Source organism: Rhea pennata, chromosome 1 (genome assembly GCF_028389875.1).
Source record: "Rhea pennata isolate bPtePen1 chromosome 1, bPtePen1.pri, whole genome shotgun sequence".
In the NCBI taxonomy this organism is placed as follows: Eukaryota; Metazoa; Chordata; class Aves; order Rheiformes; family Rheidae; genus Rhea; species Rhea pennata.
In genome coordinates this window covers 84,682,032-84,697,445 of record NC_084663.1, presented here as the reverse complement: position 1 = coordinate 84,697,445, position 15,414 = coordinate 84,682,032, and the positions used below count along the sequence as shown (strand labels likewise).

The 15,414-nt window shown below is 42.1% G+C and overlaps 1 protein-coding gene across 1 annotated transcript; it reads left to right on the top strand.

Moving 5' to 3' along the window:
• Nucleotides 1–953: 953 nt before the first annotated feature.
• MFAP5 (microfibril associated protein 5) lies at nucleotides 954–14,688 on the top strand. Its single transcript, XM_062593569.1, has 9 exons — nucleotides 954–1,103; nucleotides 1,508–1,570; nucleotides 4,324–4,371; nucleotides 5,506–5,541; nucleotides 6,819–6,854; nucleotides 7,606–7,641; nucleotides 8,338–8,425; nucleotides 8,780–8,853; nucleotides 9,443–14,688. The coding sequence occupies exons 2-9, from the start codon at nucleotides 1,510–1,512 to the stop codon at nucleotides 9,562–9,564; spliced, it is 501 nt and encodes a 166-aa protein (XP_062449553.1). The 5' UTR covers nucleotides 954–1,103; nucleotides 1,508–1,509; the 3' UTR covers nucleotides 9,565–14,688.
• Nucleotides 14,689–15,414: the final 726 nt, after the last annotated feature.

The following is a 15,414-nucleotide window of genomic DNA, read 5'->3' as shown; positions in this document are numbered from 1 at the left end:
AGCATGTTCTACTATGGCCAAGTTCTAGAGCACTCTGGACAGGGGAAATCTGTTTCCTGAACATGGGCCAAAGCAACTATATAGTAGAGGGTGTATTTGTGGGGATCACTGTACTACCATCCATTCCATTGGCTGATATCCTGAATTCTACTTTTCTAAAGCATAAACTTTGGTCTCAAGGGGTAGCCAGGCCAAGAGTCATCAGTGTAAAGATGAGGTGTACAGTCATAGGGCTTGGCATGGCTACCTGCTCTTGAATGAAATAGAGAAATAGTAAGAGGTTTGTATGATGTTCCACAGGATATGTCTCAGACTGATAACTGCAAAATTGATAACTCAAAATACTGTGAGTGGTATAGCTACAACTCCTATTCCCTGCTTTTTATCTTTAGGTAGAAGAGACTGGAAACAGAAAAAAAATTGAGCTGTTTTTTTAAGGGACACAGATCTTTTCTGAAAGCATTGCTCAGAGAGAGTGTCTCTGCACTGTTAGTGGGAAGGCTGTTCTCTCCTCAAATGGATACTGTAGGAAAAGTGCACATCCTTTAGGAAAACATAGGTGCAGGCTCTGCAGATTTGCAGTGTGCAAGAGAGAAACAGAAAAACAGAAAGAAAAAAGAGTCAAAGGAATGGAGTGCAAATAGGCAGCTAAGTGGGAAAAGAAGGGTAGCTGTAGTGATGTAAGGAGAAGAGGGAAAAAGACAGCACTGCACAAGAGAGCAAAATACAATAGGAGACAAATATATAATGTGGACAGGGGAATCTGTTCCTGGTGCTGAGCCATCCTGAGGGAATGGGAGGAGCAGGCTCCTTTTGGATTGTAATAAGCTCTGGAATGAGGGTGTGGACTGCTGCTCCTCATTCCCCCTTCCCTCCCGCATTCCATCTGCATGATGACACCACATCCCACTACTTCACTGCCTTTTCCTTTTCTTTTCTTTCTTTTTTTTTTTTCTCCAAAATTGTATTTTGAAGACAACCAAAAGTAGAACATTTTCTGGGAGTGGCTGTATATGATCTAACTGTTGGCCAAAGTGAGGAGAAGAGCTGAAGGAGGAAGACAGAGTGTCTGCTGCTGTAAGGAGCAAAGACTGAGGGCTGCAGTAAGTGATGGGGATGCTATCCATTCTTTCAACATTTCTCAGAATAAATTAAGAGAGTAGAGGGAGATAGCAAAGGGAAAGTTTTCTTTCTATCCTGGGGGAGCTGGGGAATAGTTAGCCACCTGGATGAGAAAAAGGATGGAGACAGGGAAAGAAAATATCTTAAGAAAGGAGGTGCTAAGAGAAACAAGGCATATGGAGTTCTGTGTTCAGTCCAAAATGTTTCGGCAACAGCTGGAAAACTGGCCAGATTAGGAGAAAGCTAGGTGGGAGAGAGGCTGGAAAGAACAAAATGTCTTAAGAGGGAAATGGAGGCAGTGGGCAAAGAGTCTTTCTGGGCTGCAGAGGAGGGTGTCCCAGCTCCTAACTTAACTTTCCTCTGACTTCTGTCCTCTGCTCTACAGGGATGAAGACTTCTGGAGCCTGTATACTGCTGTGTTTCTTATCACTTTCTTTGTACCCAGCTGGTGAGTTCTTGTTCCAAGGAGAGAATTTCCTCCTCATCCTGACCCCTTGGAGTTCTCTGCAGAAGCTAAAGTGCAATGACCTAAGGAGAAAGACACATACATACAGATGGAGGGGAAAGACTGAACAGGAAAGGAATGGTGGAGATGGGTTATATGGAAAAATGAGAGGCAGTGACTGGTTCCCATATGTGCCCACTCCCCAGTAAGCAGCAGGAGTCACAGCAGATAGTTGTCCAGGATTTGTACAGCAGGGTTGTTTAGGTAAGCAAAATAGCCATGGCCAGATTTTAGAAAGCTGGTTAGTTGCCAGATTTTAGAAAGCTGGTTAGTTGTGGTTAGTGCCTATTAGAGACTGTACTATATTTCATAGTTGACAGCCTGTGTTTCTGTGATTTGAATAGCACTTCCCAGTGTTCCACATAACTTTTCCTGTCATAGCTGTGAAACACCTGTTGTCACTAGTGGTTCCTACTGAGATGCTCCCAATTCCAGGTCATTTGTTTTCCCGAGGATTTTGTAGTTTTTTATATAATTATTTGGACAAACCTAAGCTTAAGAGTCTAGACCCCTCTCTGCTTTTGTTGTTGTTCTGTTTTATTGCTTCATGTCTTTGCTTGGAATTTGCTTGGCAAAAATTTAAGTGGGATCAGATTTGCAGAAAACAAAATGAAAGGGTAGCATCAGACATTAGAGTCGGATAGGCCTGGAGAAAGAGCAAAATTCCAATGAATGGAGAAAGCTTCACCCAGGGAAGACTGTAAGAGAGACAGATGACTGCACCTATTACATTCAGATTGGGTTATGCCAATCTACTTTCCTCATTACTGAAATAGTTGGCTCCAGATGGACCTCTTCTGCTGTTCGGTGGTTGCTTTGATCTGGGATTTAACTGAAACCTGTTTCTACTCCCAATAGCACTTTTTCCTGTAAACACTCATGGTAATTATCACAAAGAGTATGTCATGTTTGTGACTATGAAGCAGAGATGAGAACCATCCAAGAGATGAGCTTGTAGGTGGTATAAAAAGTTAGAGGGGAGAAAAAAAGGTTGTGATCTTCCTCATGCATGAAAAAGGCATGAAAGGAAGATTTCTTGCTTGTGTGTATTTTGTTCTAGGGTTTCTGTTATTTTTGTTTTAACAAAAATAACAACAAAATAACAGAAATCACCAACTGGTCTCTCCTGGTCTCTTTTGTTGTCTGGTCAGCTACAGATTTGATGAATTAGGGTAGTATCTTTTTGAGCCGAGGGTGAAGTCAGTGCAGCTTGGACAACAAAATCTTTCCTCCCAAGTGTTTATAAAATATCTGAGTTGGATACTCAAGCAAATACGAATTGAAGTAATTGAAAGTCTGTCAAGAAATTCACTTTTTTTTTGTCTCCTCACATGCAGAGGTTGCACTTCCTTGTGCCCTGTCATTTAATAATTGGACTAGTTTTCTGGTAGTCTCCTAGACAAAAAAAAAAAGGCTAGTAAGAGCTAAATTTCTGATGTTAGAAAAGGGTTGTTTTCATGTTAGAATTTGAGTCCTTCTTTTTTTTATCAGAAACAAACCAAAAAGTGTACGATCTCATTCTTCCTCTCTGAATGTTACCGTTAAGAGATTAGCTGGAACAGGAAAAGTTTGGGGCTGCACTACACTGTGTACTTAAGTTATTAGGCATGTCTGGCTCTCCCTAGATCAGTGGCCAGCAGCTGAGCTCTTGCTGGCAGCTGGGTGGGGAAGGGAATAGTAAGGTCCTGTAATGCTGCAAAGCAGGACTGTGTAGGGTCCCAAGTGTCCCAAGTGTGCTTCTGCAGCCTGCAAGTAACTACTCGTGGAATGAGGAGGAGCTAAGGCTTTAAAGTTCCTGCAATCTTTACTCTTGCAGTGCTTCCACTAAGAGTAGAAAGCTAAAGACTGAGTTCATAAGACATAGCAATGTGTACTGTGCTTTGAGCTGGTCCTGCACAACCTGCAGTACCCCAGATCACCATTCTTTTTCTGCCAACTCTTTCCTTTATCTCATCTCCAGTTATGTAGACCTTTCCCTCCGCTGTGGCTAGCAGGAAATATTTTCTTATTCCTGGCTGCTGGAGGAAGCAGCTTTCTCACACTTGATATTTGGACAAATGAGCAGTCTGTCTCAGTTTCAATTCCTCCTTTGTCACACAGAATGCACAGCCAAAACTTCATCATTGTCCCTCTCCTATTGCACCAAGGATCTGGAAAGGGGGAGATCTTCTATTCTGTGCTCCATACCCAGGAAGGATGGCAAACTAGCTGATAACTTGCTTAAAGAGCTACAAGATATGCAATCTGTTTCTTAGTGTGCCAGTGACTCTGCGACCTTAAGTAAACAATTTCCATGATTCGATTTCCTCTTTTATGAAATGGAGGCAGTGATTTTGATGAATCTCTAGAGCAGGGAGACACATGTAAATTGTTTTCAAAATGCATCAAATGATGTTGCAGAAATGCAGATTTTGGAAGCAGATCTGGAAGTTTTATAATCTCATCCCTGTGCTTGGCCTTGGACCCTGACAGAAGCAGCAGGGATAGAATCTGGACTCAATATATTCAAAAATCTTTAAAGAGCAAGTCCTGCTGGAAATCAAGGTTGAGGCAAAGAGAAGAGCATCCCTTCATTGGAGGGCGGTGGTATCTCTGAGAGATACAAGCGTCTCATAGCAATTTCACAAATCTTCCAGTCTATAGAAATCCATCTCTTTGTCCTTTCATTATGCCATTCTGTTTCTCTTCTCTTGCAGACTGGTATCCATGGATGGTACACGGACAAGAACTGGAAACTGTAACTGGTAGGTATTACAGGTGTGTTAGGTGCTAAAGAGTTCTCATGTGACCAGTTGTCCCACACAGTTACAGCCTGTTTCATGGCAAATGCGGTTATTTGTTTCTTTGCCTTTGCCATTGCAAGGCTGCCTTTCAGTGAGGCTTAAACAAGCCCTTTAAGACAACTTGCTCAGTGTTGTGAGCTCTTCACAAATAATTCACTAGTCTTGGAGTCTGGAGCACTTAGCCAATTTGCATGAAGTTATATTCACAGCAAAGGGTTGTGGGAAATCCATGAGAACTAATAATTCATGAGTAGTGAGAAGTCGGGAACTCTCCTGATGCTCAGGAAAATCCTGAGCAAAAGAATGCTTAAAGGATGGGTATTCTAGCAGTAGGGCTGCTGAGAAAGGACATTTTAACTTGACTAACAGTTGTTGTGGTTGAATCACTTTACTTTTTCCATTTCTGTGACATGATAAAATAGAAACAAATATGTTTTTGCGGCAGCCTTCAGCACCTAGAGGAACCACAAGGACCAGCTTTTCTTCACACTGAAGCTGTTGGCTTAGCCACCAAAACTGCCTGTGCAGTGACAGGCTTCCTGGAAAATCATTCAGCAGCTGTGGCCAGTCCAAAATGTATCCACAAACCCTTTCTTTCACACTTTGTCCCTCCATCACCCCCCTCCCTCCTCCGCCTCCAGTTTTGTTATCTGTTGCTTTTCAGAGAAACTCAAGCTGCCGAAGCATCTTTGCAGTTAGGCTAGGTTCTGGAGTTTTCCCCTGTCTTCTCTACAGTGAGTGCCTCAGCTGTCTGTCCTCATACTTCAGGAGGTGTCAGTGCCTTACTTTCAGAAACTTTTCTTTCTCATCAAGCTCGCCACAGTGGCCATGTCGAAGAAGTTGGAATATGAATCTAGAGTTCAATAATGTTTAGTGCAATATGCAGCAGTAAAGAAATCCAGTCCCAGACCAGTCACTGATGAAGGGAATGAATAAGGGTGAGACAGGGGCACTGTATTTATTTACTGGTTTGGATCCCACTGTCTCATAAGTCTGCCATGGCCACCAAGATAATTCAAGCTATGTATGGTTAGCTATGCAAGATGGCATGAAGTCAAGGCATGCTGTTCTTTCAGGACATTCTCTCTTTTCTAGGTGATCTTAACACTGACTTTCTTATCAGCACCTCTGGTAAGTTCATGTGTCTGCAACTTCAGGCTCCCCCCCTTCACTTTTACCTATATAGCCCCAGGGAATACTCATTATGTTCAGAAAGCCCTTTTTTCCCACCTCTAACATCTAACAATGCTCCTCCAGCATTAGGGTGGATAAGGATGTGTTTCCAAGGAATTGTCAGTCTCACTGGCTTCTCTGAAGATGTTTGCATTGCAGAAAAGCATGAAATCTGAAGCTCACACAGCCTCAGCTTCCAAAGAAGTGTGAAGGAAGAGATTAAATGACAAGGGGGGGAAAATCGGGTAGATCAATAACCTACTGGGCAGCATTGCAAGAACTGATGGAAATGTATGCTTTTACAAGGTAGACCTGTCCTGCTAGGCTCACAGTGGGTAATGAAGGAGAGGGCCAGAGTCTCAAAAAGGAGCCTCTCCCCTTTTTCTGTATGACTCATTTGGAATCTCTCATTGCTGACCTCTGTGATTGTTTCTCCATCTAGTGGGGCAGACTCTCAAATACATTCTTAAGAGGTGTAGAGATCAGGGAGATCTGGTCATGTACTTCAGGGAGTCATACATTAGTTCAAAAGACAAAGGAGAGGAAGCAATACTAGACTGTTGCTGGAAAGTGTGCTGTGTTAGGAAATCTGAGAGGGATGTCCCATTCTCCAAGACAGCACAGTTCCATGACCTCTTTTCTGCCCTGTGACTCTGCTCATCAGCTGGCTAGATGATTGTGAATCAACCACCAGCTGTCACTGGCACATGGGAAAACATTGGAAGAGAAAATTTGAGGCTGTATACTGTATACACATGATGTATGATCTTCCTGATGGGAAGTGTCAGCAAGCTCTGTGCATCTTTTGTTAAATGTGTAAGATCTACCAGTCTGTAAAAAGATAAATAAGGGCCTTCTGTGTCCAGACCAAACTGGCTACATCTAAACCCCCAAAAATGTGGAAAAAAAAAAGAACGTGGCTAAATGTGACGCCTTGACAGCAGACTTCAGTGTTGAAATGCTTTTTGTAGTGATCAAGAAGAAACTCCTCATCTTGAGCATATATTGTCAGACCCATCTCTACCCTGTAGCATCCCCCAGCTCAAGGATATTCAGCATATTCACAAGGAAAGCTAGCTATTACTCTGGAAAGTCATATAGGCACTACAGATCCTAATGGTATTTTGAACAACATATGAGATAGCTGCAGTTCAGGAATAAAGAGCAGTTGGCAAAACTGGGAGGAGGAAGAGTTCGAAAAATCAAGATTTTTTAAAAATCTTCTCTTTCTCCAGCTGCAGCTGTAACACCACCTGTACTTCTTAGCCCTGGTGAGTTTATTCTCTGTCCATAACTGAATAACTCGGGTCCTTCTTCCTTCTCACCTTGTCTCTTGCACGCTTAAAATCATACATTCGCTAATTTCCCCTAACCAGAACTGACTCCCAAAAGACTCCTTTTCTCTATGCTCATGTGTTTTGTCCGTGATTCTGGTTAACATAATGGTACATGAACAAGAGAAGTACAAATCATCTATTTAAAATTGATGAAAACTTGCGTCTGGCAGGTAAGTAAGAAAAAATACTGTTTTACTTTGGTACACATGGGTTGCTTTATCAGAGGGAGCAATAAATCAACTTCCTTTTGCTCCACTGTCATGGACATTAAAAAAACAGTAGGTCCAGGGATACTGCTTCTTAAAGAAGTCACTGTCCCTGAAAAAGAGTCAGTCAGGCTCCTTCCCTCCTTGTCTAGGTGGAAATTACATCGACTAACTACATTTACCCAACCTTTTGCTTTCTCACTAGATTCCCTTACAAGCAGAGTATGATGTTGAACAGTAGTGGTAGCACTTTATGGCAAAGCTTGGCCCCATTTTTAGCATTGTTGGCTAGATAGCTATCACCAGATTCCTACTGGGTTTGCACCTTCTTTCACTGTTTCATGTTAACAATGTTCCCATATTAGAAATTGCATTGGAAGGCTCTTAAAAGAGCTTTCCAGTTATTTGTTTCAAATAAATGGATGTCTAAGAAGGAATAATAGTAGATCATCCTAACTTTGATATTTTGTGTCTTCTAGTTCAATCTGACACTGAAACTGCAACAACTGCATCAGGTACGTTTAAGTTTGCTGCCCACAGCTCCTCCTCAACTTCACTTTCACCTGCTCTGTTACCTTTCCAGGCGAGTGCTCTCTGAGGCCTGCTGGAAAATTCACTTCATTCTATTCCTTGAGTTGGAAGGACTAGAGGATGAGAGTAGTGGAAACTGAAGTCTTTCACTGGGTGGCATGTCCAGGATGGGAAGAATTGGCAGACCACCAGACCAGACACACCTGGTCAATATCCTGTCATTGTCAGTGGCCAAGAGACAGTATTTCAGAGGGAAATGCAAGAAACCCTGTTGTAGATCTGTGGATTTGATTGCCCGCAAAAGAAGAGAGCTGGATTTGTGTCCTAAAGCATGAAATTGCAGATCCTTTAGAACACGTGTCTTAAACATATGACTACAATTTACATTTTGATTATTTGTATCTGTCCCTTTGAAGCATGTGTCTCCTGTCTTAAGGATTTTCTCCAAGGATTTTACTTAAGGTCCCCTTATTTTTGCCTTATGAAGCAAGGGGCTCAGAAATGTCTGCCTTATTTTCTTCTTCTCTGAAATATCTCCATCTCTCACAAGAGAATAGAAAATAGAGTTTTGGTACTGCCCTCCAGACTTACAGTGAAGGCCTCTATTTTCTGTCAGAATGAGTATGCCTGCCAATGATGCTTGATTGCACCTTTGTATGTGTGTTTGTGTGTGTTCTCAGATTGTCGGGAAGAGCAGTTCCCTTGCACACGCCTTTATTCTGTTCATAAGCCAGTGAAGCAGTGTATCGGCTACCTCTGTGTTACCAGGTAAGAAATCTGCAGTTGTTCCTCAGAAAAAAACACTTGTGGTTCTGCACTTTTTTTCCTTTGGAGACTAGGGGTTCTCTCAGGGAACCAGTTGGTGAAATGAATCCATCCATCCTCAGAGTGTCCTTTTTAAAGTGATTAATTAATGCAGCATAATAACTTGTTATCATGGAGTCTTGACAAAGACTACCCTTCTATTGACAACAGCCTTTTTCTGGACTAACGACTGAACTCAGGATTTGCCTCCTCATAAGTGCTTATTTACATGTTTATTGACTGTATCCCTCTTTTTGTCTCCTTGGGTGTCTGCCTTGTCCACTCTTGTCCTTGGCATGCTTCTGGGGATCCCCTCAGTGTGCGTCGCATGTACATAATAAACAAGGAGGTGTGCTCTCGCATTGTCTGCAAGGAGAATGAGGTCATGCAAGGTGAGTAATAGAAAAAGCTAGCTTAGAACAGGCTAGAAGAATAGCCACATCCATCTGACACCATCTTCAGGCTAGCTAATTACTCACTCCCTACCCATATGTAGTAGATGCATTGGAATTAGTTTGGGGACCTCTAGTACAATGTAGCCTTGCACCAAGTATGCATGCTGTGAGAAATACTGGGAGGTAGATACACACCATCAAGAGGTTTGAGAGCTCTTGATTCTACTTTGTCATTGCCTTGTTTTGATCAGTTAATGAATCATGTTCTATTAATTCTGAACATACCCTCACTCAAAATTACATTCCTTTGAGATTCTTTTGATATTTCTATTCATGACTAAAACAGATTTCTTATGCAGTCCTTGCTGCAGCACTGAGTAATTTTAATATGTATTGTACGTTTATAAAGCCAGAAGAAACTGAATAAAGGCCTAAGGATTTGTTCACCTGTCTTGTGTATGAGAATTCAGCATTTCAGCAGCTTCTATAGACAGAATGAAGGATGTACTCCTAATATTCTGGTGGTGAAGAGATTGAAGGACAGTTTGATGCTCTGTCACCCTGTATTTTTCTGCTGTTTCTTCAGATGAGATCTGTCGCCAGCTGGCTGGCCTTCCTTCTCGTCGTCTCCACCGCTCTGGGCAGCCCCTGAATCGCCCTTGCAGACAGCTCCTGGACCAGCAGCACAGAAGGCCTGATGCTTTGTAACCTACCAACAGTAGAAGAGAAGAAGGAAGAGAGAGGAGAGAAATCATTATCCACCCAGAAAATCCGCTGTGTACAACCCAAGACAAGTTCCGCTTGCCTGTTGTGATTCCCCCACTATTTTCTGCTTCTGTCTTCCCCCACATCCTCTTCTTCAGGTACTGCAGGACACAGAGTCCCCTCTCTCCTATTCTGTTATGGTGGCTGCTGTCATCCACTAAATCTGTTGCTGATGATGTGGGGTGCTCTTCTTTTCTCCCAAATTCTATTTGCAGGCTGTGGTCAGGTCATTTCCCAGGGGTCCTTGTAACTGTGCTGCATCTTCTCTTGTTTTGCCCCTGCAGAGAGGGCGGAATGGAGACAGGATGTAGGCTTCTCCCATGGTACTGATGCTCTAAGCTGAGTCTCATGTGGAAGATCACGAGCCTGTATGTCCTCAGACTCTTGGCATAGGTCTCTTGCATGGCATCAGCATGAGTTCTGATATGCTTAATCATCCTTACTCTTTCCAGTCCTCCTGAGCAACTGAGTTCGCAGTGTGGTAGCACAGTGGTAGGTTCCTCCTGTGTCTGCTGGCCTCAGAGAGGTGAAAGGACTGGAACTGAGCTGTCCTCAATCCAAGACAAACCTCATTGTCCCTGTATGGCAGCAGTTCATTTATAACTACCTCTGGGAAGTTCTTTGTCTCAGACCCTTTCCCTCCCTCATACACAAATGGAATCAAAAATAAGAATTCTGGAGTTAATACGGCATTACATTTTTTTTCTCAATATGAAAAGATTATGTTGAAACAAAATGCTTCCTCTCCTCCCCTCTCTCCTCTTCTCCATTCTATCCTTCTTCTACCACTAATGAAATCTGTTGTTACGCATTCCAGGCAAATTCCAGGGAGCAGGAAATATGGCTGCCTCAACTCCTAAGCCCAAGAGAACTCAAAAAATTCTTTTTGAATTTTTTGTGTGTCTTAGCAGAACTAGAAACTTGGTTCTACTGGGCTGAAGGACAGAGCAGGAGGCAATGAATTAGCTTGTCCTGGTGACTTGTCTTTGTCTGGCTAACTCCGTCCTCTCCTGTTGCTTTCAGTATCTCCACTTGAATTCACACCTCCTAACATTGGAGTTCCTGAACAAAACAGAAAGGAGTCACAAATTGGGAAAGAATGGGGGAAAAATATCATTGTCTGAGACCCTGGGTTTTCCTTCAGGTTCTGTGGCTGTGCTGTCCTGCACAGAGCCAGGTGCTGGTGGGGAGATGGGAATATTTGTAGGTAACAGAGAATAAACACAGGCCAACCTTGGGAAGAGTTCACTCTTGTAGTGCTGGATGTCTGGTCTCCTGCAGAACTTTGTTTTCCAGGTGTATGGAAAACTATGAGATTACTATGAGATTGGATAGAGTAAGTAGGGAAGAACAGAGCTGTCTGAAGTTTCTTAATCACTCTATATAACTTACAGTGGCATGATCACCCATTCTGTAGGGCACCTCAGCTGAGTAGCTTAGCTCAGCACTGCAGAAGTGAGGCTGGACCCTGTCTGTATGATCTCTGACAAATGTTTTTTCCAGTTATTAACAGAAAGCCAGTTTGCTAGAATAGGCATTCAACCCCTTCATATAATACACCCTCCTGCAGAACTGTTCGCCATTCAGCTTTACAGGAACAGTGGTCTGCTAGATATAGCCAGAGTAACACAATATAGGGGACAATTGGTTGTGCAGAAGTAGAATTTATTTTTTAATAGAAACACAATTAAAGAGCCTCTCCATGGGATTTAAATTTCTGCTGTATTGAGCAAGAGGCTGTGTTACATCCTCTGTGTAGAGAAACATAACCCTGTGCAGAGGCAGATTTGTTCTGTGTAAGGACAGGATTGGCCATAGCTGGGCTAAATCTCTCTATATCAATCTGTTATACAGGAGAAAGAATTCCAGGTTAGGCAGTGACTGGAATTCTGTCCTATATATAGGGGCATAGTGCTCCTATACAGAAGATGGTGCTGCTCTTGAGTGCTTGAAACTCAGGAGTCTAGGGATGGAGGAGGAATTTCTCTACACTGAGAATAAGCATATTTTTGTAAAGAGGAGGGCACTGCAAGCTTGATCTTAAGGCCATTCAAGTGGCAGCCACTGATTTCTGTAGTGAGAGGCCTGTAGAGTTTGTCTGTGTGAAGGAAGGTAGGGTGGAGATAAGATGTTAGGAGCTCTTGGGAATTGGACTAGACCAAGTCTCCGCTCCGTACTTAAGAGTTGAATATAAGCCTATATAGATATAGATGTATAACTGTATAACATAGCTACTGTACAGTATATAAAAATTATATCTTTCATACAGTTTGGAGAATGGTTAGAATTCTTTCTGCTGCTTGCTTGCAGCAGAAACAGCAAGAGGCTCTCCTTCCCAGGAGAACACTGTTTTAATGTTAGAGTCCATATAATGCACATAAAAAATATTAAAAGAAAATTTATTTCCTGTTGTTATTGACAGCTCTCATGTGTTTGAGTTTATTTGTCTCTAGCTGTATTTCCGCCAGATTTGTAGCCAGACTTGACTCCAGCCTGAATCTGTACTCCTTGTTAGCCCAGTCCTGGGCTGCCAGCTGCCACTTCACTCCTGAATCACAGGTCTTTCTGAGACCATTATTTTTTCTAGAGTTACAGATAATTGCCTTCAGCAACTTCTTTTCCATGCACTTTTGTGCTAGTTTTTCTGGACAGTTGGTATCTGCTGAGCACAGGGTTAACTCATGCTGAGGACACATGTTGTCGCTAAGGATGTGGCCTGCCTTTCTGATGGAGATTTACTGTCTCCAACTACAATGATAAGATGGTTGAAGTAAAATAAAAGCTGTGATATATCATCTTATAACCAAAGAAGAATGTATTCACTAGAGCTCAGAAGTAGTGATAGCTGAAAAATCCATTGACTACATTAAAAATTATACATCTAGCTCAAAAGAATTATGAAAAATTCTCTTTCACTGAATTTCTGCCTTTCCCACGGATTGATCAGGTACAGCATGTATGTTAAATATCAGCCACAAAGATTGGAGGACCCAGAACACAGGAGTTTCCAGGGAGCTTTTTTTCCTGTACAAACAGTCAAAAGGACTGAGCTGCATTTAGTTGTCATTTCTAGAACAAAAGTGGCTGTGGCCCAAACTACCCATTAAACTGCTTCTAGCAGTTGCCCGTAATTCTTCAGGATCAGAGCATGGAATGGACATCATTGCACAAGACTATCCCTTAGAATCAGTGCTTCTTCCTAGCTAATGGTGCTGAGTTCATGTCTCAAAATATTACAATAATAACAGCCTCAGCCAGAGGGGCCATAAATGTTGCTCCCATCCATACTTTCCTGATCCTGCTTTGACTTGTGACTTCTTGTAATGTCTTGGTATCAGGACATTCAACAAGCTGTGTAAGCAGAGTACCATGTTATCTGGTTTAACACTGCTGTCTTTTTCAGTTTATTCATCCCTTCTGTTGCAGCACTGGAGATCACTGTCTTCCTCATGTTCATTAGTATTTATCCTATGTATTGATTTATGTCCCTTACCATTCCAACCTCAATAGTCTTGGTGCTTAGTTGCCTATCTCTGGACATTTCCCATTGTCAGTAGCCTGCTACAGGTGCCTTCTCTTGTAAATTGGGGAAACAGTTTTAAACACAGTTCCAGCTAAGTCTGTTTCCTGTAAGACTTGGCTAGCCACAAGGAGTGGTGCCAGAGTCCCATTTTAGAAGCGTGACCTAGAGTTTGTGGCTGATTTTCATAAACTCTTCTAACCTGGAGCTGAAGTTACATGGCCTGCAGTCGCTTCCCACACAAGAACTGTTTTTGCTCATTTTGCTGTCACCCTTCCTGGTTACTGATCAGTGTTGTGAATTTCAAGGCTGCTGTGGCTTGTGCTCTGCTGCCTAACCCTCAGTCTGAAGTGTTACCTTGCTTTGCTAGGCACAGGGAGATGGAATTCCCCCTTAAGGGTAGTCAGTCGCACAGACAGGTACTTTGCCTAGAAAGCGAGATCTCCCATTTCTTCTCTTCTTTACTCTCCGCCTTTATTTCCCTCATCCTCTTTTCAGTCTATCTATCTTCTCTGTTCACATGTTCATCTCAGAGCAAGAAACAAGGTGAGGAGGACAGTGAGACTGAGGTGGAGTGGATGTACAACGAGATGGTGTACAGTAGCCCCAAGTGAGATTGGGAGTAGTGCTTGGCCTGTGCCAGCTAACCTTTTATCTTGCACTCTGGTTCTCATGCACTGTGGCTCCCTGAGCTGTAAAGCTCAGGGAATTTTCCAAAGAGGAGGACATAACAGTCAGAGCAGAGATGGAATAATGTCAGCACAGGTCAGTTGTGCATAGTGATGGTATGTGTTAAGGGGTAGGCTCCAGGTTACACAAACAAGGTAGGAAATGCAGGAAGTATTTAACACCAATGTATTCCACCCTTTGCTGTGCCACTGCTCAGCTCTTGCTGTGGGAATCCACGAAGAGGCTGTTGAAAATGGCTGCCATATCACATGGAAGCTTCATGTTTCATAGACCTCATGTACAGGAACCCAGAGTGACGACAGAGTGTGTTGTCATCAGATCTCTAAGCTTGGAGGGATTCCTAGAGAGCATGCTACTGATTAAGATATGGGTTTGTCCTTCACCAAGGAGAGAGATGCGTGCAATCCATCCAAGAAGACCACTTCCATTACATAAAGAACAACTGTACTGAAATCAAAAAGGACTTCAGATTTTTAAGGTGAATGATCTCATAACATTTACTCTTGCTTCACATGGTCTGACATTGTTTGTCAGTGTACTTTTCTCCTTATGTGTCCAGTTGTGAACAGTGCCTTGACTGGTACAAAGGAAATCTGAATTCCATCTCTTTATCTGCCTGCCTGCATCTTCACCTGCCTGCTCTGTGATCTTCAGTATATTTTGCTTCATTTCTCTCTGTTTCTTCACATCCTTAGTCCTTTTAATTGTACCAAGCTGGAATAAACACCCGCAAAATAGAGAGTCAATTTTAGTCCTTTAAAGAAAACTATTAAAAAACATGCTTGAAATGACAAGAATAAATGCAATTGTCTATTTTTACTATTATTTTTTTTCCAAATAAAAATTTTTAAAACCAATTTAAATGATATCAGTTAAAACACAAGCTGCATTTACTTGCTGCCTGTGTGTTGAAGTGTGTCAAACAACTGAACTGGTAAACATCATCATCAGAGTAGAGCTTGTAAGCTGTTTTGGGTATTTTACTAAGATTTCCATCTTCATCAAAATACAGCTTGTCACAAATTTGACATAAAAAATATAAAAAATACATGTAATTCTTGGTGTCTAATTTTTAAAAAGACATAATTCATCTGCTTAAATGTAGGAATAAATGTACATGAAACTGTATATTTTCTGAAATAAATGTCTGTATCGAGATAGTATACATTTCCAGTTAGGATCTCATCTTCTTCGACTTCTTACCAAGTACCTTAGAGGCATAGGCAGCAGTGGCAGGTGCAGCAGCAGTTGTTGTTTCAGACATAGTCACCGACACAGCCTAGCAACGTGAACATGCTACCTCTCTTAATGGATCTCTTGTACCCACAAAGCATTTCCAAGGCATTCTTGTGAGACTTAATTGCTCTGACCTTTCCTTTTCAGCATCAAAGTTAGGTGATATTAAAAAACTCACCCTCTAGAAAATGCTTACACCTTACTGTATCTCTTGACCAGTACCCAAATGTCAGAAAGCAGCTGGAGCAAGCATTACTAGAAACCGTTATTATGGATTAACTCAACTATAAATAAAATATAATTTCTTCTATTGCAAAACACAGCCTAGTCTTAGTCTCCAGCCTGCT

What these genes read in the sequence shown, in the direction of transcription:
- MFAP5 (XM_062593569.1), top strand. Translation starts at nt 1,510, where the DNA reads ATGAAGACTTCTGGAGCCTGTATACTGCTGTGTTTCTTATCACTTTCT. An exon ending in ACTTTCTTTGTACCCAGCTG is followed by an intron (nt 1,571 to 4,323) that starts GTGAGTTCTTGT and finishes CTTCTCTTGCAG; the next exon opens with ACTGGTATCCATGGATGGTA. An exon ending in GGAGAATGAGGTCATGCAAG is followed by an intron (nt 8,854 to 9,442) that starts GTGAGTAATAGA and finishes CTGTTTCTTCAG; the next exon opens with ATGAGATCTGTCGCCAGCTG.